Source organism: Capsicum annuum, chromosome 3, assembly GCF_002878395.1.
Source record: "Capsicum annuum cultivar UCD-10X-F1 chromosome 3, UCD10Xv1.1, whole genome shotgun sequence".
In the NCBI taxonomy this organism is placed as follows: Eukaryota; Viridiplantae; Streptophyta; class Magnoliopsida; order Solanales; family Solanaceae; genus Capsicum; species Capsicum annuum.
The window spans coordinates 186,378,824-186,402,039 of NC_061113.1; the positions used below are offsets into that span (position 1 = coordinate 186,378,824).

The 23,216-nt window shown below is 35.5% G+C and overlaps 1 protein-coding gene across 1 annotated transcript in view; it reads left to right on the forward strand.

Annotated features, from left to right (window-relative positions):
* The window catches only part of LOC107863380 (ATP-dependent Clp protease ATP-binding subunit CLPT1, chloroplastic), a 9,379-nt gene extending 5,322 nt beyond the window's left edge, over positions 1 to 4,057 (forward strand). The window contains exons 5-6 of the mRNA XM_016709274.2: positions 3,597 to 3,724; positions 3,800 to 4,057. Coding sequence (XP_016564760.2) covers positions 3,597 to 3,724; positions 3,800 to 3,832 — 161 coding nt within the window. The 3' untranslated portion in view covers positions 3,833 to 4,057. The remainder of the gene's footprint in view (positions 1 to 3,596; positions 3,725 to 3,799) is intronic.
* Positions 4,058 to 23,216: the final 19,159 nt, after the last annotated feature.

A 23,216-nucleotide genomic window follows, 5' to 3' on the forward strand; every position in this document is an offset into this window, starting at 1 on the left:
AGGGAGTAACTTTTATTTTTTTCAAGGCATGATTTTTATTTTACTTCTTTTTGCGAAGGAGGTGGTAGAATGGCAAATGGGAAAATGATATGGTAGTGGGGATGGTCGAGGATGTGAGCCTCATTGATTGTGGTTGTGGCAGTGACCAAAGAAGTGGTGGAAGGTGGTGATTGTGTGGGTGGAGATCGGTTTCTCAGCCAGTATTATGTATTGAACTCAAGTACATATATTGAGAAGCGTGAGAAAGCTCGTCTTGCTTTCACTAAATGTTTCATGTACTATCATTTTATCAAGAAAAGAAAGGGGCAAAAAGAGATTGAAGGAAATATTTGGGCCTGCATTGTGTCTGCTTTGGTGGTGACCAATAAATTCATTTTCTACCTGTTTATGCATAGATTTAACCTAAATTTCGCATTACGAGCTTTGCATCTTGCAACCAAATCTTCTCTCTCTAGTCTTGAGTGCCAGCAACCCATTTTGTTTTTCTCCTCTTCACACATGCCATGGGGGTGATACAAACACTTCTTATTTTTTTCAGTGCCCATTACCTTCGTGAAAATAGAGTAGGGTTTTGTAAGATCTAAATTTGGATTGCGATCTCGAAATAAAATATTGTGATGGAGGAAAACATTAATTTTCCCATGCATGCCTACTACATTGAAATACAAGTAATAATTGTGGAATGAAACCCCATTTTGTAGCTCCATTATTCGTTTCTTTCATTTGCACTATACTCTAAATCGTAATAGTTCTAACTCCATTATGTTTCTTAATTTTATTTGCACAGTACCCTAAAATGGAACCAATGTACACTCATACCTCTACCATATACACCTTACTTTTGTGTTATAGATCCTACCATACTCTCTTCTTCTTTTCATTTAGATGCACGCTATACAACATTCATCAATATCACTTCTTCTTCTTCTTCTACTTCTTATTCTTATTCTTCATTTTCTTAGCTCAGCTGATGTAACTTTGGCATCCTCTGGATGTATTTCAATGAATTTTCTCATTTTACTTTATTAAAAAAACTAAGCTTTACTTTAACCATTTTCCCTTCTTTGTTCAACCGCATACATCTGTGTTGTATTCCAAAATCTGACACATCAAATTCAGATAAAAAAGAATCACAAAATTCCATGCAATGGCTTGTTCCCACTAGGATCTTCGAAGTTTTCACAAGGGAAGAAAGGTTTTCAACCCAAACAAAATTTCAAAAGAGGAAAAAGAAAAAGAAAGATCTTTTTTGTCAATTGCTATTGCTATATCAGCAATCAAGGTGGTCAAAGTTCCACTTTTAAAATGTTAGTGGGTGGGGGTGATAGGTTCCTTGCTATGTTTGAGTATGTAAATGTTAGTTGGTGAGGGCGATAGGCCCCTTGCTATGTTTGAGTATGTAACTGGAAATTCAGTCATTGTTCAAGGGGAATTTTATGTATTATCCCAAGTGGAATGTCCAAAACCAATAAAATTACTGAAATGGATATTAGAGCGCTTTTATCATCTCGTGAATGTACTTGATTAGAAAAAAAAAAATTATCTCGCTAATGCCCTTCCTCAGCTCAATTCAACCAACAAAATTAGGTGGAGAAACAATTTCCTAACCCATCAAATAAAAAATCTGACACCTATAAGCTTGTAGAGGATATATTTAGGCTAAGTTGTGTGGGCTCTTCACTTTTGATGCTGCACCGGTGTCGGATTCTCCAAAAGTACACTACTTTTGGCGAATCCGACACGCACCCGCTGACATTTTTGAAGAGTCCGAGCAACATAGTATTTAGGTCCTTTTCTGTACAACAATTCAAATGATATCATAACCCACTACCAAATTGTCCATCAGTGAAGAGATACACAATATGGCTAGAATAAAGCTGATTGATTGCTGCAAGGAAGGCACTTACTTCCACCTGCAATCCACATCGAGCAAGCAATGAGGTTTGAATGTGACATTTTTAGGATAGCCCACTAGTACTATCGACGATATGGTTAGAACAAAGCTGATTGTTTGCTGTTTGGAAGACTTACTTCGGCTTACAACCCACACAGAACACGCAATGAGGCTTGAATCATAACATTTATAGGATAACTCACTTTAGGATATAGTAATATCAGTGGTATTGAGTGTTCGAGTAACAATTGGTTTCTGGAAAGGTGGATATCAGATCTGTAAAGTCCCATCTTTCTTCTGGATTCTAGTGTATATAAATGCTATCCGCCTATCTCGAAATTCAGTGTATGAATAAAGGGCTAGTCAAATACTTTAGAATCTTAGTTGTGTGACATCTGGTGCCTGCTCCTCTGTCACATTGATGGAAAAATTTGCAGCTCTAAATATATTCAGACTTCACAGGGAGTTGTACTTTTCATATTTTAAGATTTAGATTTTAGAAGTGACACCTATTAGTTGGTCAGATATTGGTGCAATTGAATCCTTTTGTGGACCTTATTGAGGCATGTAAGTGTGATTAAAGTAGGCGTGGACTGAAAAGGGATACAACATGAAAATATTGACTCAAGTACAATTTTAACATGCCATGAGGATGCAAAGTTGGTTATCTCAGACAAAGTCCTTGAAATAGATTTGTAGTGGCTTGGTTCTCACTGCTTAGGTTGCTCCCCATTAGATTCCGGCAAGTCTTGTTGACTGATCACGCATGAGCTGAAGTGGCAGTAAAACTGTGGAAGTGACATCACAAGGATTACTCCTTTGCCCCCCCCCCCCCCCCCCCCCACACACACACAGAATATAATATTGTCAAGTGGCTTGGAGAGTGGTCTCCGTATTTTTCATTATTTTTTCTGTTATTTTAATGTGAAATGCCACACAGATGTTCTGTTTGTCCTATTTTCTAGCTATCACACGCTACAAAGAGCGTGAGACCACGCTCCATACCACTTGGCACTGCATGGTGGTTTTATATAGGAAATGTTATAGTTCAGGAGGTAATAGAAACACCAAATAGTTTTAAATATTAAACTAATAAAACGTGGATAGTTTAGGGGGGTGCTGAGGTATTAACTGTTATTTATATTACAAAATGTATAAATTAGGATACAGTATTCATTTTTAGTTTCCCTATCTTGTAGTAATACAACCACATCATCTAAAGGTCTTGCCATCTTATCTTTAAATTTTCTGCTAGTAACGTGCGTCCATTGGCCCTTGGAAATTCTCAGTTGTAATAAACAGATTTCTGACTCTTTAACCGTGTCATATTTTTTTAAAAAAATCAGTGTTGTATCAAGTATACGAGTCATGTCGAGTCTATGTTTACCAAGTCAGTCATTATACGACCTAAGCTCATTCAAATTTGTTCATCTGTTTCCTTAATCATCATCTATTTCATAAACTGATCTTTATCTACCACTGTGGCACTTTATTATGGAATTGATAAATTTGCTTTTAGTGAAGAGGGTGAAACACCAAAATTTCAGAACGATTACATAGCATTGTAAATGCATGGTGGAACACACTGAAAAAGCTAAAACTGGATGCCAACATTGAGCTAAAAATGTCAACCCAAGTTAATCTATCTGGAGATATGACAAATGATTACTCTTGTTTACATCTATTTGTGCTGAATTTGCAGGTGAAGGTGGAGAAATAACCGTCACACATCTGGCTCTTGGTATTTGGTCAGAAAAGGAATCAGCTGGGCATAAAATAATGGCTACACTTGGTTTTGATGACGACAAGGCTAAAGAGCTGACCAAATTTGTAAGTTCCGAGCTGGAGATGTATTACTATTACTACTTCCTCAAATAGGATTCTTACATCCTTTATTGTTTGCAGATGGACAAGGACATTGAGATGCTCTATAACTAAGTATTCTTGGAGGCACAATCAATTGATGCATCCTTCGATCACAATCTTCAGCTAGTTTCTCCTGCAGATGAGCTTAGTAACAAGTGTTCATGGCCTTGTAGCAACTTTCCCCATACACAGTTATCATGTATTTTCTCCTTTTTTTCCCGGTAGAAGACATTTTGTTATATAACGGCTGGAACAATTATCACCGTCAATTTCAATGCCATAGTAGTCCCGCAAAAATGCAGTAGTCTTTCCGACGCTCTTCTTTTTCGGTTTGGGGAAGAGTTTTCTTTTTAGGTATAGAAAGATCTGAGTCTAAAGTTCAATCTGTGTGAAATGATACGAGACTAAGATAGTGATTAGTGTGCCTAGGGAACAAACTATTAACTTGATATTTTCATTTTACTGTTGCGATCAAATCAAGTGAAATTTGATTTGGTAATACAAGTTCCAAAACGAAGTCTAATATTTTAGCTTGTACACCTTATTTCAGCTTGGAATGGTAAATTCTAAACAGAAGTCAGGCTTACAGTTTCTCATAATTCTCACTCACGATAGCTTTATGCATGGGTTGTATGCAACGACCACAATGCCTCAACTACATGATTGTCATATTTGATCATCAGGGAAAGACGCATAAACACACTGGTTGTCAATCAACGATAACTGTATTGTGCAATCAACAATATTTTTTGCATACATACCTTCTTGATATAAACTAAATTCTCGATGTAGTCGACCACAAAGGCAGTTCAAAAATTGTTTTCTAAGTTTAAAATTTTTGAATTTCCTTACTAGAATTCCTAGCTCTGCTACTCCTTATAACAACTCTTCTATTCGGATTTAAGGAGGTACTTTCGGGATCGAGCCCCATTAATGCCATTATAAAAATTGTTCATGGCATGACTTATTTTTTCAAAGAGTATGACAAATATTGATTTGGCCAACCGGCCAATTACTCCATATGAATTTTTCCTTGAGTAAAGATGTCATCAATGACATCAGAACAAACAGTTCACTGCTATAAATAGAGAGCTTCGACTCATTTGGAAAACACACCAAACAGAGAGAAAAATAACATATAGAGAGCAGTGAGGTATTTCACGGACTGTGATAAAAAAATAGTCTGTGAAAGAAAAATTAGAGTGAGCGATATTTTAGTAAGGTGAGAGTTAAAAGAGGGTTATTTCTTTTGAGTGTGTAACAGTCATTTTGAGTTTTATACTTATGATTACGGTGTAAAAATCTTTACTATAGTAATATCAATTGCTCCTCTTGATCTGTGATTTTTTCCTTATTTAAAAGGTTTTTCACGTAAAAACTTTGGTGTTATTATTTTTATTTTATTTTCTTATTATTTTATCACAAATACTTTTGTTGATATTCCACATTTACGCAGCAAACTGATATCAGAGTCCACAGTTTGCAATATTTATATTTTTTGGTAAACAATAAAAGCCAACACAAGTAGAATGGTTACTTTAAATGGCGTTAATTATGTCATTTAGAAGGAAAAAATGGAAGATCTGCTCTATGTCAAGAATTTTTATCAGCCGATCTTTGATACTATAAAACCTGAAAATAAAATCGGTGAAGAGTGGAACCTGTTGTACAGACAAGTTTGCAGTTTTATTAGACAGTAGGGTTGGCGATAATATTTTGAATCATATTTCTGGGAGACGTATGCTCGGTCTCTATGAGAGCATCTTGAAAGTTTGTATGCGCAAAAGACTGAAAATAATAAGATATTCTTGGTAAGTTAAATGTTGGGGTTAAAATACCATGATAGTTCTCCGATGACAGATCATCTAATAACTTTTAGGGGATCATGAACCAGTTATTTGCTATGGGCATTAAGTTTGATGAAGAAATTCAAGATTTGCTTCTACTTGGTTCCCTACCAGACTCATGGGTAACATTTAGAACCTCATTATCAAATTCTTCTCCCGATGGCATGATCTTTATAGGTTTTTTCAAGAGTAGCTTTTTTAATGAAGAGATAAGATAAAAGTCTCAAGGCTACTCTTCGTCTGATGCTTGGTGGCTGGCGCTAGGGGGAAAAACAAGAATCGTGGTTCTCAAAGTAGAGAACATTATAGAAGCAAATCCAGAGGCAAATTTAAAGATATTAAGTGCTATCATTGTGGGTTAAAAGGGCACACAAAGAAATTTTGCTGAAAGTTAAAGAAGGAGAACAAAGATAAGAAAGAAAAGAAAGAAGACACCGATGAAAACTGCATAGCCACCGTCACCACAGAAGATCTTGTTACTGTCCTTGATGCAAATCTAATAAATATTATTGTGTGAGTCAAGTTGGGTTGTGAATTCTGGTGCCACATCTTACGTGACATCAAGGAAGGATTTTTTTCTCATCTTATACTCCAGGTGACTTTAGAACCTTGAGTATGGTCAATGAGACTGTATCCAAGATGGTTGGATTTGGTACAATTTTTTTGAAAACTAGTACTGGATCTAAACTAGTTTTAAACAATGTAAAACATGCACCTGATGTTCGCTTGCACTTGATTTCTGTTGGCGTGCTGGATGATGAGGGATATATTAGTACCAATGGTGGTGAAAAATAAAAACTCATTAAGGGTTCTTTGGTTGTGGCTCGTGGAGACAAGTGTCGTGATCTATACTGGACTACGGCTTCTATTTGAGCTAACATGGTGAATGCAGTTGAAAGTTCTAGCTCTTCAACATTATGGAATAAGAGGCTTAGCCACATTAGTGAGAAAGGACTTAATGTTATGGCCAAGAAGAAATTACTGTCAGATTTTGGAAGTGCAAAATTAGAAAATATGAGCACTGTTTGGTTGGAAAACAAAATAGAGTTTCTTTCAAGTCTCATCCTTCTTCAAGAAAAACAGAGTTCCTTGAGCTGTTGCATTCAGATTTATGTGGTCCAATGAAGACAAGGACTTTGGGTGGTGCACTTTACTTTATCACTTTCATTGATGATTGTTCAAGAAAACTTTGGGTCTATGTCTTGAAGACTAAAAATCAAGTGTTGAGTGTCTTTAAGCAATTTCAAGGTTCCGCTGAAAGAGAAACAGGAAGAAAGCTGAAGTGTATTCCTACTGATAATGGTGGTGAATATTGTGGACCGTTTGAAGAATACTGCAAATAAAAAGGTATCAGACACTAGAAGACTCCTCCCAAAAATCTCAGCTTAATGGCTTGGCAGAAAGGATGAACATGACCTTGATGGAAAAAGTCAGATGTTTGCTTTCTGAAGAAAAGTTGTCGAACTCCTTTTGGGGTGAGGCTTTATTGACCGTTGCACGTGTTATAAAACTATCTCTTGTTGTTATTTTTCAAAGTGATGTACCAAATAAAATTTGGTATTGGAAAGATATTTTCTATGATCATTTCTTGAGAGTATTTGGTTGCAAAGCTTTTGTACATGTGCCCAAAGATGAGAGGTCAAAGTTAGATGCCAAGAAAAGGCAGTGCATCTTCATTGGTTATGACCTTAATGAGTTTGGTTACAGATTATATGATCCAATTAAGAAGAATCTTGTAAGAAGTCGTGATATTGTGTTCATGGAGAATCAAACCATTAAAGATATTGACAAAACGGAGAAGCTGGAATCTTCAAATTCTGATGGTGTGGTTAGTCTTGATCAATTTTCTTATACAAGTGTGCATGGTGTTGGTGGGTTAGATAACCATGGTAACGCCTAAAATCATGTTCAAAATCAACATGTTAATATTGATAATGACGACGATGTTGTTGTTGATGATGCTCCAGTTCAAGAAGCTGTGGATGAGTCAAATGTTCCACGTAGAAGATCTACAAGATAATGTATTCCTTCTTCTCATTATTCTCCTAATGAGTATGTGTTATGCACTGATGGGTGAGAACCTGAATGTTATGAAGAGTCCATAGAAGATAGACATAAGGATCGATGGATTGAAGCCATGGAAGATGAGATGAAATCTCTACATAAGAACCACATTTATGAGTTGGTGAAATTGCCTAAGGGCATGAGAGCTTTGAAGAATAAGTGGGTGTTCAAAGTAAAGTTTAAATAACACAGCTTGAAGTCCACATACAAAGCTTGATTGGATGTCAAAGGAAGGGTATTGACTTTGATGAAATATTTTCTCTTGTTGTCAAAATGACCTTTATTCATACAGTTCTTGGTTTAGCTGCTAGTCTTGATTTAGAGATTGAGCAGATGCATGTGAAAACAACTTTTCTTCATAATGACCTCGAAGAGGATATTTATATGGAACAACCTGAGGGCTTCAAAGTAAAAGGTAAAGAACATTATGTGTGGAAATTTAAGAAGAGTCTCTATAGCTTGAAGCAAGCTCCCAGAAAGTGGTATAAGAAGTTTGAATCTGTCATGGGGGAGCAAGGCTATAAGAAGACCTCTTTAGATCACTGTGTATTTGCACAAATTTTTTCTGATGATGATTTTATTATCCTCTTGCTATACGTGGATGATATGTTGATTGTGGGCAAGAATGCTTCAAGAATTGGCTAGTTGAAAAAACAATTATGCAAGTCTTTTGCTATGAAAGACTTAGGTCATGCTAAGCAGATTTTGGGCATGAGGATTACTCGTCTCAAAGATGAAAGAAAGCTTTACTTATAACAAGAAAAGTATATTGAACGTGTACTACAACGCTTCAACATGAAGAATGCTAAGGTTGTTAACACACTTCTTGCTGGTCATATGAAGCTGAGCAAGAAAATATATCTTACAATAAAGAGGAAAAAGAGAGCATTGCTAAAGTTCTATATTCCTCCATTATCGAAAGTTGAATGTACGCAATGGCGTGTACCAGATCTGATATGGCTCACGCAGTTCGTGTTGTCAGCAGGTTTCTTGAAAATCTAAGAAAGGAGAACTGGGAAGCAGTCAAATGAATATTGAGGTACCTAAAAGGAACCTCAGGAGACTGTTTGTATTTTAGAGGATATGATCCAATCTTGAAGGGCTATACAGATGCTGATATGATGGGTGACCTTGATAATGGAAAATCTACTACTAGATTTTTGCTTACATTTTCAGGGAGAGTTATATCATGGCAGTCGAAGTTGCAGAAGTTCGTCGCACTATCTACAACTGAAGCTAGGTATATTACGGCTACTGAAGCTGGCAAGGAAATGATATGGCTCAAGCGGTTCCTTAAAGAACTTTGTTTGCACCAAATGGAGTACGTTGTCTATTGTGACAGTCAAAGTGCAATAGACTTGAGAAAGAACTCCATGTACCATGCAAGAACAAAACACATTGATATGAGGTAACATTGGATTCGTGCACAAGTGGAGAATGAATTTTTCCATGTCAAGAAGATTCACACGAGTGCAAATCCCGCGGATATACTGACAAAGGTGGTGTTAAAAGACAAGTTCGAATTGTGCAAAGAACTTGCCGACATGAGCTCTCTCTAAGAAGACGAAAATACCTTCTTCAGATGCATGGGATTGGAGGGAGAGATTTGTGGGGTCCAGCCCTATTAATGCCATTTAAAATTTTGTTCATGGCATGGATTATTTTTTCAAAGAGTTTGACAAATATGGATTTGGCCAATCGGCCAATTAATCCATTCATATGAATTTTTCCTTAAGTGAAGATGTCATCAATGACATCAGAATAAACACTTCATTGCTATAAATAGAGAGCTTCAGCTCATTTGAAAAACACACCAAATAGAGAGAAAAATAACATATAGAGAGCAGTGAGGTATTCTATAGACTGTGATAAAAAAATAGCCTGTGAAGGAAAAATTAGAGTGAACGATATTTTAGTAAGGTGGGATTCAAAAGAGGGTTATTTCTTTTGAGTGTGTAGTAGTTATTTTGAGTGTTGTACTTGTGACTACAGTGTAAAAATCTTTACTATAGTAATATTAATTGTTCCTCTTGGTCCGTGGTTTTTTACTTATTTAAAAGAATTTTCACGTAAAATCCTTGGTGTCATTAGTTTATTTTATTTCCCTATTATTTTACCATGAATACTTTTATTTATATTTCGCGTTTACCCAACAGTACTTTCTCAACATTGAGTCACCTACTTTGGTGTTCAATGCTTGATGATTTTTTGATGTACTAGTGGATGCAAAATCAAGTTGAAGGAACAAGGAAGATAGGAACATCAAATGCACGAGCTAAGTAATGTTGGGTCCTCGCGTCCTGCTGAACTTGCACTTGCCCCTCAGCCAACGTAGTTATTTGGGACATAGTTTTTTTTTCAATTTAAGAATTAATATTTAAAAATAAAAATTTCAAATTCAACTTGAAATTGTATTTTAAATATAGTGTTATATGTTGAGTTTACACGTTGGACATGGTCGACATCCCAAGACACTACGGGTCTAAGCATATCCTTAGGCCTGGTGTACTACTAGAATATGTGCTAAAGCATAGCGGAAGTACTGAGAAGCATATAACAAGAATAAATCTTAAAATCAAGTGAAGTATTTTGTAGAAATTTATATATTGTTCAATTTCTTTTAAATTCTTCCTAGGAGCTCCCACTCTTTTTGCTCCCTTTATGACTCGAACTCATAACCTTTGGATTGGAAGTGAGACATGCTTACCATCCGAGAAACTCGCTATTGTGAGTTTTTACAAATGTGACGTAAGAATCAAACTGAAAATCTCAACATTTAATCTTAACTGACTAATCAAACTAACTTTTTTATGACGCCTCAACTGACAAAACTAAGTACTGTCTACCCAGAAAAGACCCCCCGATCTACCTTTATTTAATAAAAGTAAACTAAGCTGAATCACTGAACTAGATATCACACTAAGTCCTCTGAAGCAAAGAGGACTCGCCACTATAGAGAAGATGAAATCTCACAGGGCGATATGAATCGATATCATAAAAAGATGCAACGTCAAATAGCGTAAGTACATGGAATGTACGGTATGCAAAATGGTTGAATGAAACAACAACTAATTTCTAATATAGCAAAACAACTGAGACATGATTAGGATATACATATCAAGATATGATTTTACTGAATCATAACACATACAACATTTTGTAATCTAAACTATAATGCAACTGAGTAACTAAATAATAGGAAAATTAAAGATCTTAATCACAAGAAACTGAAAGTAAAACATTATAAAGACATTTTTTAAAATGGGAGGCCTTGTGTGAAAATATCTTTTTCAAAAATAAATATGGAGTAAATTTTTTGTTGGATAGTTTCTTGTGACCGACATAATACCATGTGAGCTCATTAATTATAATCGTCGTTCGATTGGGAAGTCTTTCTATATCTTGTCAAGACATAGAAGTATTGAGCTTAAAACAAATTCCTGGAACATTTGGAATATTTTTATCGTACGTTGGCACATGTAGTTTTAGGTATTTTGTTATCTGAATACCTTCTCGATTACCAGTAATCCTCCAAAAACATATTGTATGTCATAATGATTTTTTGATAATTAAGGAATTTATTCAAAGAGTACTAGGGTGGTACAACAAAGGTACATGACTTAGCAACACTCTAAGGGATTGTTTGGTGTGACAGATAAGAGTAAATAATCCTGGGATATAATTTTAGTAACTCATAATTGCTAGTTTGGTTGTATAACTTGGGATAACTTATCCCGAGATTATTAATTAGTACCGGGATAAGTTATCTCTTCCTCTTGGTGGTATAGTAATACTAGGATAAGTTATCCTTGGATAATGTAATTAAAATGACAAAAGTACCCGCAAACCCTTTTTATAATCACATTTCACATCCATGCATATTCACAATATATATTTTTAGGGAAAAGGATCAAAAATACCCCTAAACTATTGGAAATCGATCAAAAATATCCTCCGTTTATTTTTTGACTAAAATATACCCCTCTATTTATTATTTTAGCTAAAAAAAACTCCCTCTGTTAATTTTTTGGCTAAAAAATACCCCTCCGTTAAATTTTTGGCTCGAAAATACCTTTCTCTCTAACGAAATGCCACAGGACATGCCATATGGATAAAAAAACCAGTTAACCAATCCATATCAACATACACGTGGAAAATAACTTCATTTAATCCATCTAACCATCAACACTTTTTATTCTATTTAAAAGCCCAACCCGACTCATATTGAAAAAATCCGAACCAAGAGGTAAAAATCAATTCTTCAATTTTTTTCTCAAATCATCCCTTTCACCACATTTCATTTCATTATTAACTTTTTTAAAGTTACGATACTTACTCGAGCAAATTCTTGACCTCATCAACTTGTGGTTGTCCGACATTGCCACCAAACTTTCTCTCTTCAAATTCCAATTTTGTCTTCGAATTACCATTCCTCTCACTACAATCAGGTTTCTCATTAGACTAGTTTAGCTAAGACATCCAGTAGCAATCCAAGCTCTTGGACACAGAACCGATTATTTAAAAATCTAATTATTTAGGGTTGACCCAATTAAAATTTGATTCTTTCATGTCAACAATTTGAGGACCTGATTATTTCCTCATCTTTTGCCTTGATCGATCTAAAATATGTGAACCCGTCACATGAAAAATAAGCAATCAAATTCTTTAATTTGTTTCCTCTTGGTTCAAGTATTTTGAATATGGGTCGGGTTGAATATAATTTTTAAATAGAATAAAATGGGTTGATGATAAGATGATTAAATGAAGTGATTTTTCATGTATATGCTGACACGGACTGATTAAGTATTTTTTTTCACGTGGTGCATTTGGTGGCTTTCCGTTTGAGAGAAGGGTAATTTTTGAGCCAAAAAATTAATGAAAGGGTATTTTTAAGCCAAAAAAAAAAAAGCAGAAGGGTATTTTTGAGCCAAAAAATAAACGAAGGGCATTTTTTATCCATTTTCAATAGTTCAGGGGTATTTTTGACCCTTTTTCAATATTTTTAATACCATTTATAATAACATTCATAACCTCCACAACTAGTTATTTTATGATAAATCTTCATATTTTTATTAAAAAATTCCACTACATAAATATAATTTTTATTTATGAATATATTATATGTTAAATTTATTTAACTAATTATTACATTTATTTATATATTTTAATTTTTGTTAAGAATAATAAAAAATGTTGACTCCATTGTTGAATTACATATTTTAAATTACATAATTTTTTAATCATTGAAAATTGATATTGAATATATCAATTAAAATAAATTTTAATGTTTTATAATATATGAGTGATATGTATTTAAATGAAGTAACATAAACAACAAATCCTCTTTTACTTTAATAAACTTAAGGTGAAAGTTATATTTCAAACTAAATAATATGTAAGATTTATTTTTAAATACACACAACATAATCATGGTTAAGCTAAATAAGATAAAAAAATTTATTTTTAGATACACACGACAAAATCATGAAAATGCGCACATGCAAAAAAATTAAGTTAATAAGATGAAAGTTTTATTTTTAAGAAGGAATATTTAAAACTTGAAAAGAAATTATATTAAAAGGCTAAATAATATGGAGGGTATTTTTGTAATCAATTACCTTATTCTTAGAAATTATACCATACATATTACTTTGAATACAATAAACCAAACACTAAATAAAAAATAATTTCAATATAATTAATTTCAGTATAACTTATCTCAGCATAACTTATCCTATCATAAATAATCACACCATAACTTGTATTCAAACACATGACTCCTAAGAATATGTAAAGTATTAGAGTGCTTCTAAGTCATGTACCTTTTGTTGTACTACTTTGATACCCTTTGAATAAATTTCTTAATTATAAAAAAAAATCATTATGAAAGATTACAATATGAGCAAATAATATATTTTGAGAGGACTATCGGTAACTGAAAAGGTATGCAGATAACAAAATACCTTAAACTACATGTGATAGCGTATAATAAGAGTGTGCCAAAGGTCCCAGTGACTATTTTAATCTCAAAGGCTAAGTATGAATACCTAGTTACAGTAACATTTTATGTCCTGACAAGTTATAGAACGGCTTCCCAATCAGACGATGATTAAAAATGATGAGCTCACATGGTGTTACGTCGGTCATAAAAAATTATTCAAGAGAAAACTTATCTATTTTCGTGAAAGATAATTTTGAGCTTAAAATAAATTCGATAAGATCTTTGGCACACTCTTATCATACGTTGTCACATGTAGTTTCGGATATTTTGTTATTTGCATACCTTCTCAGTTATCAATAGTCCTCCCAAAACATTTGTATGCTAATATTGTAATCTCTTATAATATATATATTTCTTTTTTGATAACTATGGAGTTTATCCAAAGGGTACCAAAGTAGTACAACAAAAGTTACTTGACTTAGCAACAGTTTAATACTCTACATATTCTTAAAGTGCTGCCAAATCATGTACCTTTGTTGTACCACCTTGGTACTCTTTGAATAAACTCCTTAATTATTAAAAAAAAAAATCATTATGAAAGATTACAATATGAGCATACAGTATTTTTTAGGAGGACTATTGATAACCGAGAAAGTATGCAGATACAAAATACCTGAAACTACATGTGTCAGCATATGGTAAGAGCTTTTCAAATATTTCAGCAACTTTGTTTTAAGCTCAAGGCCTCTGCATGAATCCATAGTTATAGTAACACTCTATATTTGGATAAGATATAGAACGGTTTCCCAATTGGACGAAGATTAGAAATAATAAGCTTATACAATTTTATGTCGGTTAGAAGAAACTATCCAACATAAAACTTATCTATTTTCGAGAAAGATGATTTTGATACAAGGCCTCCAATTTTTTAAAAAAAGTCTTTACAATGTTTTACCTCCAATTTCTTTGTGACTCAGATATTTTTTTTTGTATGATTTCGTTACTCAGTTGCATTATAATTTAGATAATCAGAATGTCTTATATGTTATTATTCAGTTAACTCATATCTTGCTATGTATATCCTAATCATGTCTCAGTTGTTTACCTATATTAAAAAATTATTGTTGTTATGAACCATATACATACCGTACATTCAATGTACTTACACCATTTGACTTAGCAGCACTCTTACAATCAAAAATGCTTCTACAACAAGTATAAAAAGGTACAGGATTTAACAACACTCTAAGAATATTGTTCAACAAAAAGTTCAAATATTTATTCATTATATCTAAATTGTTGCCATAACACCAAAAGTATAATTTTTTAATATATTATTTTTTGCTCTAGAAAGTTGTAACTTCTTTCCATCTAAGCATGTCTTGTTCTTTTCTAGCCATAAGGTCCACATTATCCAATTGAAAATAGTTCTTCATATTGGCTACAAGCTTTTTTTTACCCTCCTATGATTGCTACACTTCCAACAAGTTATTAATTTTCTCTGGTAGTACCAAAGATATGTCCATTGTGCTAAAAAAAAATTTCAACATTATCTTGAAAATCTATAATGCGAGAAAAGATGTTCAACGATTTTCTCCTCTGTGTTGGAACCTTGAAGTTTTGATGAATGACAATATGAATGAAACAAGTTGATATGGGTTAATTCAATGCAACTAGAAACTTCAACTTACTGATCACATGGGGAATAGAAGAAGTTGAATTTGATTCAAACACTTAATGATAAGGGAAAGTAAGTTGAGTTGAAAAAGGAGTCCTACGTAAAGAAGGAGTTTCACTTCTGAGTATATCTTGAAGAGTCCTATATATGGGAGGAGAAAGATTCTGATAAATTAATATGTGTTGATTTAAAGAATTAAAATTTGACTACAACACCAAGGAGACAAGAGTTGGAATTGAAGGAGTCTCACTTGAAGTAAAACTCTATGCAATGAGAGTTTTGATTAGAGGAGGAGTTTGAAATAAAGAATGACTCTTTGGAGAGCTGTGCTTAAATAGAAGATGCAGCAGTCAGAATAAAACACGCACTTAAAAAGCAGAAAAGCACAATCGACATATTAACTTTATGAAGTGTTACTCAATCACTGAAGAAACACGTTGAAGAACCTGGTCCTCAGTACAGAATCCAGCTAAGAGTTTTAGCGTTGATTTTTAGAGTTGTTCATTGTGTTTAAACTATTGATGTAATATTAGTTTCAGTGTGTTATAAACTGAACTAGGAGCTAGTCTTCAAGTTGGGAAAACTCAAAGACTTTGGGAACGCATACCTTGGGAGGTGTGTGTAGTTAGGAATTAGAGTTTATAATTCCTAGTTATTGAGTTATAGGGATTAGAGTTTAAAATTCCTATTTGTTGGTTACAAGAGTTTTGTAATCAGTCGTTGTTGAGGCTCAGAGTTATTTACTGAAGTTGGGGTTAAATCCTGTAGAAGTGCAGGTCGTGGTTTTTACACCTTTTGAGCCGGGTGTTTTCCACGTAAAAATCCATTGTGTTCTTTACTTTCTATTTTACTGCTTTCATGGAACACATCAGGTAACCCGTTCCATCAATAAGCCACAGTTAGGCGAAAATAAGATAATAAGTAGGGCACAAATTCTTAACACTCTAAATTACAGAAATAACATCTGTTGCATATGGGAATCCTTCGTAACTTGTTTTATGTTTGGCAAACATTCCAAGTTGCTAGTCAACAAGAAAAACTATTTTTATAGTCGCTTTAGTTTTCTAAATCATCTTCCATGGTAAGTTATGGATTTCCTAACTACATTGTTGCAACAATATTTTGTAGCAGAAAATCGATCGAGAAAACCTTATCCCCGCCATTTGGTCAAACCAGCTTGTCTGTCTCAGTCATGATCTATTGAACATAAATTCAATTATTGAAATAGTTAGTTAAAATTGTCTATTTTCAAATCATTTAGATTTCTTCTATAAGTAACATTTCATCCCGTTGTTGAATTAAAATCTACAATATAACTCTCTTTATTCAAGGCACAATTGAACTACACAAGTTGGAAAAAAAATTAAAAATTTGCAAATGAACTCATTTACATTTTTGAAAAAATAAAATTAAATTAAACTCTCTCACTCTCTGTCTGTTCTCTCTCTCTCTCTAGTGGTTGTGGGGGTTGATGATGGAATAGGATCATGTCCGAGGGGGTTGAGGTTAGGGGCTACTTTGGGAGGGGGTGAAGAAGGGAAGGTAGGGGTGGGTGTTGGGTCTAGGTCGGGTGTTAGGGTTGGCTCGGTGAGGGGTGGAAGAGGTATGCGAGAGACAGAGAAGATAGGTGTTTTCAACAAATTTTTTACGGTGATAGAAATAAATTGCAATCACAATTAAAAATATGAAGAAACAACAATTTTTATTGATAAACGATGTGGGTACAAATCTATTCCTCCCTTGATTTCTCTCTCTCAATTTTTTCCTTAATTCGAGGGTCGTCAGTGGCGTATTTCTCGAATGCAGGAAGAAGATTTGGATATGAATTTCTCCGTAATTTGAGGGCCGTTAGTAGCATATTTCTCGAACGTAGGAACATTTGGATTTGATCTCCATGAAAGAAGGGTTTGTCTTCTTGTTGTATTTGATTATCAAGAAGAGAGGGTTTTGATCTTTATGAATATCCCATTAATTTATTGGGTATTTTCAGATTGTTGATCTCTTTGTGAATATCCCATGAATTTGTGGGATACTGGAGATCCCATCTTTTACGAATACCCATGAATTTATGGGATATTCAAGATGCCTGTTTCAGGAAATATATTACCCTTTTAATAGGCGGGATTTAGGGAAAAGTAGCCTCCTAGAACTCTAACAGAATTTGGATTCTTCTTGAAGAGTCCTGCAAATTTTAGATGTCTACAAATGCCCCCTACTTCAAGGCTTGTCGAAGTGAAGACTTGATGACGAGTCTTGAAGTACTAATAGAGCTTCCGTCTTTATGCGGCGGCTACAGATTTGCAGATCTAATTTATGAGAGAAGAGATGAAGGACAGGTTTGGTCCCACTAGGCGTGCCAATTTATTTCCAACAAATTTTTTACGGTAATAGAAATAAATTGCAATCACAATTAAAAATATAAAGAAACAACAATTTTTATTGATAAACGATCTGGGCACAAATTTGTTCCTCCCTAAATTTTTCTCGCTCGATTTTCTCCTTAATTCGAGGGCCGTCAGTGGCGTATTTCTTGAATTTAGGAAGAAGATTTGGATATGAATTTCTCCGTAATTTGAGGGCCATTAGTGGTGTATTTCTCGAACGTAGAAACATTTGGATTTGATCTTCATGAAAGGAGGGTTTGTCTTCTTGATGTATTTGATTATCAAGAAGAGAGGGTTTTGATCTTTATGAATATCCCATGAATTTATTGGGTATTTTCAGATCGTTGATCTCTTTGTGAATATCCCGTGAATTTTTGGGATATTAGAGATCCCATTATTTTATGAATACCCATGAATTTATGGGATATTCAAGATGCCTCTTGAAAAGGATATTTGCCCCCTTTATATAGGCGTAATTTAGGGTTTAGGTAGAGTAGCTACCAAGCTATATTTAGGGTAAAGTAGCTCAAGAACTCTAACAAAAATTGAACTCTTTTTGTAGAGTCCACAAAATTTCAATGTCTACAAGAATTTGTTGGACAGTAAAATTCTCGAGATCGAAAATAATAATCAAGACAAGAAAAATACTGCAACAATCGATTTATTGATTTCAATAAGTGATTATTACAATCTCTATGATTTCTCTGATTCATCTTTTCAATGATAAATTCAAGGGCTTTAAGCTTGATTTTGAACTTGACGGATTTGATCTTGACTTGTGCTTGAATCCAAGGGCTTGGTAGCTTGTTCTTGAATCTTGCGGTCTTGATCTTGAACTTGAACTTGATTTGAAGACTTGATGAACTTGATCTCGCCTTGTACTTGAATTCAAGGGCCTTTGAGCTTATTCTTGAATCTTGTAGTCTTGATCTTGAAGCTTGAACTTGTTCTTTAATCTTGAACTCTTGAGCTTGTTCTTGAACCTTGAACTCTTAATCTTGAAATCTTGAGCTTGTTCTTGAACCTTGAACTCTTAATCTTGAAATCTTGAGCTTGTTCTTGAACCTTGAACTCTTGATCTTGAAATCTTAAGCTTGTTCTTGAATTTGTAGAGAAATCTGTTGATTTGATCCACGAGCTCTCTCTTGATTCTTTTTAAACTTGTTGGTCAGGCCTTCAATTGCCTTTGTCAGATCCGCAAGCTGCTCCTCCATAAACGAGGCATCAGTTACCATTGCATGCATGATTACCGGGGACGTCGGAGAGTAACATGGATTATCGCATAGGTTGATCTTTGAAGTGCTCAACTTATGAGGTGTAAGTGGAGACGACGCATTTGTTGAACGACCATCGCTCTTTGCGCCAGAGTATTTGGAACCAGAATACTTAAGTAGAGCAAGAGTCTTCTTAAGAGATTTCGCGACATTGTTTCCTCCTTCCGAAACGCTTGCATTGGACTTCATTCCTTTTGGGGTTGAAGATCCAAAAACTGGAGTTGGCGCGGATGACACTAGATGTGTTTGTTGTCCTAACATATTTGCCTTACTCTTTGTGACAGCTCTCAAGCTCCCGAAAGTAACACCAAGGATGCTTTCTACTTCAGTAGAGAACCTTGAATCAACAGCCTTGGAAACAGTTGATTGAGATTTGATCTTCTTGAAAGTCATTTCGGCGTTCTTAATCTTCAAAGTCTGAAAAATTGAGATGAGAGGTAGAGATAGTCTCACTGGGTGTGCCAGAATTTTTTGGACAGTAAAATTCTCGAGACTGAAAATAATAATCGAGACAAGAAAAATACTGCAACAATCGATTTATTGATTTCAATAAGTGAGTTTTACAATCTCTATGATTCCTCTGATTCTCCTTTTCAACTATAAATTCAAGGGCTTCGAGCTTGATCTTGAACTTTAACTAGAACATGACGAATTTGATCTTGACTTATGCTTGAATCCAAGGGCTTGGTAGCTTGTTCTTGAATCTTGCGGTCTCGATCTTGAACTTGAACTTGATTTGAAGATTTGAAGACTTGATGAACTTGATCTCGCCTTGAACTTGAATTCAAGGACCTTTGAGCTTGTTCTTGAATCTTGTAGTCTTGATCTTGAAGCTTGAACTTGTTCTTGACTTTTGAACTCTTGAGCTTGTTCTTGAACCTTGAACTCTTGATCTTGAAATCTTGAGCTTGTTCTTAAATTTGTAGAGAAATCTGCTGCTTTGATCCACGAGCTCTCTCTTGATTCTTTTTAAACTTGTTGTTCAGGCCTTCAATTGCCTTTGCTAGATTCACAAGCTACTCCTTCATAGATGAGGCATCAGTTACCATTGCTTGCATGATCATCGAAGACGTCGGAGAGTAACATGGATTATCGCATAGGTTAATCTTCGAAGTACTCAACTTATGCGGTGTAAGTGGAGACGACGCATTTGTTAAACGACCATCGCTCTTTGCGCCAGAGTATTTGAAACCAGAATGCTCAAATAGCGCAAGAGTCTTCTTAAACGATTCTGCGACACTACTTCCTCCTTTCGAAGCACTTGCATTGGAATTCATTCCTTTTGGGGTTGAAGATCCAAAAACTGGAGTTGGCGCGGATAACACTGGATGTGTTTGTAGTCTTAACTTATTTGCCTTACTCCTCGTAACAGCTCCCAATCTCCCGAAAGTAACACCAAGGATGCTTTATACTTCGGCAGAGAACCTTAAATCAGCAGCCTTGGAAGCAATTGATTGAGAGTTGATCTTCTTGGAAGTCATTTCGGCATTCTTAATCTTCAAAGTCAGAAAAGTTGAGATGAGAGGTAGAGATCGTCCCACTGGGCGTGCCAATTTGTTTCCAATAATTTTTTTACGATGATAGAAATAAATTGCAGTCATACTAAAAAATATGAAAAAACAACAATTTTTATTGATAAACGATGTGGATACAAATCTATTCCTCCCTTGATTTCTCTCTCTCAATTTTCTCCTTAATTTGAGGGCCGTCAGTGGCGTATTTCTCGAATGTAGAAAGAAGATTTGGATATGAATTTCTCTATAATTCGAGGGCCGTTAGTGGAGTATTTCTCGAACGTAGGAATATTTGGATTTGATCTCCATGAAAGGAGAATTTGTCTTCTTGATGTATTTGATTATCAAGAAGAGAGGGTTTTGATCTTTATGAATATCCCATGAATTTATCGGGTATTTTCAGTTCGTTGATCTCTCTGTGAATATACCGTGAATTTGTGGGATACTAGAGATCCCATCTTTTTACGAATACCCATGAATTTATGGGATATTTAAGATGCTTGTTTCATGGAATATGTTACCCTTTAAATAGGCGGGATTTAGGGTAAAATAGCCTCCTAGAACTTTAACATAATTTGGATTCTTCTTGAAGAGTCCCACAAATTTTAGATGTCTACAATAGGTTAAAGGTAGGGTCTTAGAACATAGGGACCCTTCAGGGTAAGTCTGTAGAGCTGGTGAAGATTCTTAAGAAGAGGAGGATTAATATTGTGTGTGTTCAGGAGACTAAGTGGGTATGGTCTAAGGCTAGGGATATGGATGGGTACAAGCTGTGGTACTCAGGGAGTGAGAGGCATCGGAACGGAGTGGGTGTCTTAGTGGATGAAGAGCTTAGAGGGTAGGTGGTAGAGGTTAAGAGGTTCAGTGATAGGCTGATGATGATTAAGTTGGTCATTGGAGGCATGTGTGTAGTGTTTATGCCCCACAGATGGGCTTGGAAGAGGAGGTAAAAGCGAGATTTTGGGAGGCTTTGGATGAGGTGGTGAGAAGAGTGCCTACCTCAAAGAAGATTGTCATAGCAGGGGACTTCAATGGGCACAATAGGGTTTTATCGGGAGGTTATGATGATGTACATGGAGGTTTTAGTTTCGGCGATAGAAATGGTAAGGGGGTTGCTATGTTGGATTTTACGAGGGCCTTTGAGCTGGTGGTAGTGAATTCAAGGTTTCAGAAGAAGTAAGATCACCTAATTACCTTCTGAAGCGTGATAACCAAGACTTAGATTAACTTTCTGCTGCTTAGGAAGGGGGCTAGGGTTTTATGTAAAGACTGTAAAGTCATTTCAAGTAAGCATCTTTCGACCCAGCATAGGCTTCTGGTGATAGACTTGATTATCAAGAAGAGAAAGAAGAGTAGGTCCAAAAAGGGTAGACCTAGAATTATGTGGGGTAGTTTGACACCAGTTAGTACACTGGAGATGGCGAGAAGGTGGCGGGAATGAGGGACTGGATGTTATGTGGGATAAGGCTGCCAGCTGCATCACGAAGACGGCTAGAGAGGTGTTGGGTGTTTTGAGTGCTCGGGCAGGACGACATAAGAAAAACTGGTAATGGAATGAAGAAGTTAAGAAGAAAGTGGAGATTAAGAAGAGAGTGTATGTTAAGTTGATTGAGAGTAAAGATGAAGAGAAGAAATGGGTGAATAGGGAGGTTTACAAAGTACCGAGGAAAGAGGCTATTTTAGCAGTTACGGCTGCTAAGACAGCAGCGTTTGAGAGCTTGTATGCGGGGTTAGAGGAGAAAGATAGGGCAAAAAGGTTGTATAGGCTTGCTAAGGCTAGAGATAGAAAGGGTCATGACCTCGATCAAGTGAAGTGCATTAAGGGGGAGAATGGTAGAGTTTTGGGGGAGGATGTTCATATTAAGAAGAAATGACAGGAGTATTTTCATAGACTTTTGAACAAGGAGGGGGACAGAGGCATTGAGTTAGGAGAGCTGGAGTGCTCGAAGGAGACCCGTGATTTCAGTTACTGTAGACATTTTAAGGTTGAGGAGGTCAGAGAGGCTATTCATAGGATGCGGATGGGTAAGGCGATGGGGCCTAATGAGATTCCGGTGGATTTTTGGAAGTATAGTGGTGGAGCAGGTTTAAGGTGGTTAACTGTTTTGTTTAACGATATTTTCAAGACTGCGAGAATGTCTGTGGCTTGGAGATGGAGTACAATGATTCCGTTATATAAAAACAAGGGTGATATTCAAAGTTGCAACAACTATAGGGGTATTAAGCTGTTGAGTCACACTATGAAAATTTGGGAGAGGGTGGTTAAGCGGAGATTGAAGAGGGTCGTGTCCATTTTGGAGAATCAGTTTGGTTTTATGCCTGGTCGCTCGACGACAAAGGCAATCCACCTGGTGAAGAGATTGGTAGAGCAGTATAGGGAAAGAAAGAGGGATTTGCACATGGTGTTCATCGACACGGAAAAGGCGTATGACAAAGTCGTCCCTAGGAAGGTTCTTTGGAGATGCTTGGAGGTAAGAGGGATTCCGGTGGCGTACATCAGAGCTATTAAGGACATGTACGATAGAGGAAATACTCGGGTGAGGATGGAAGAAGGAGACTTAGGGCATTTTCCGATCGAGACAGGGTTGCATAAGGGATCGACTCTTAGCCCGTTCCTATTTACGTTGGTGATGAACGTGTTGAGACGGAGTATTCAAGGTGAAGTGCCTTGGTGTATGTTATTTGCGACTGATGTAGTGCCGATTCATGAGATGCAGAGGGGTGTGAATGGTTTGGAGGCAAACTGTAATACCC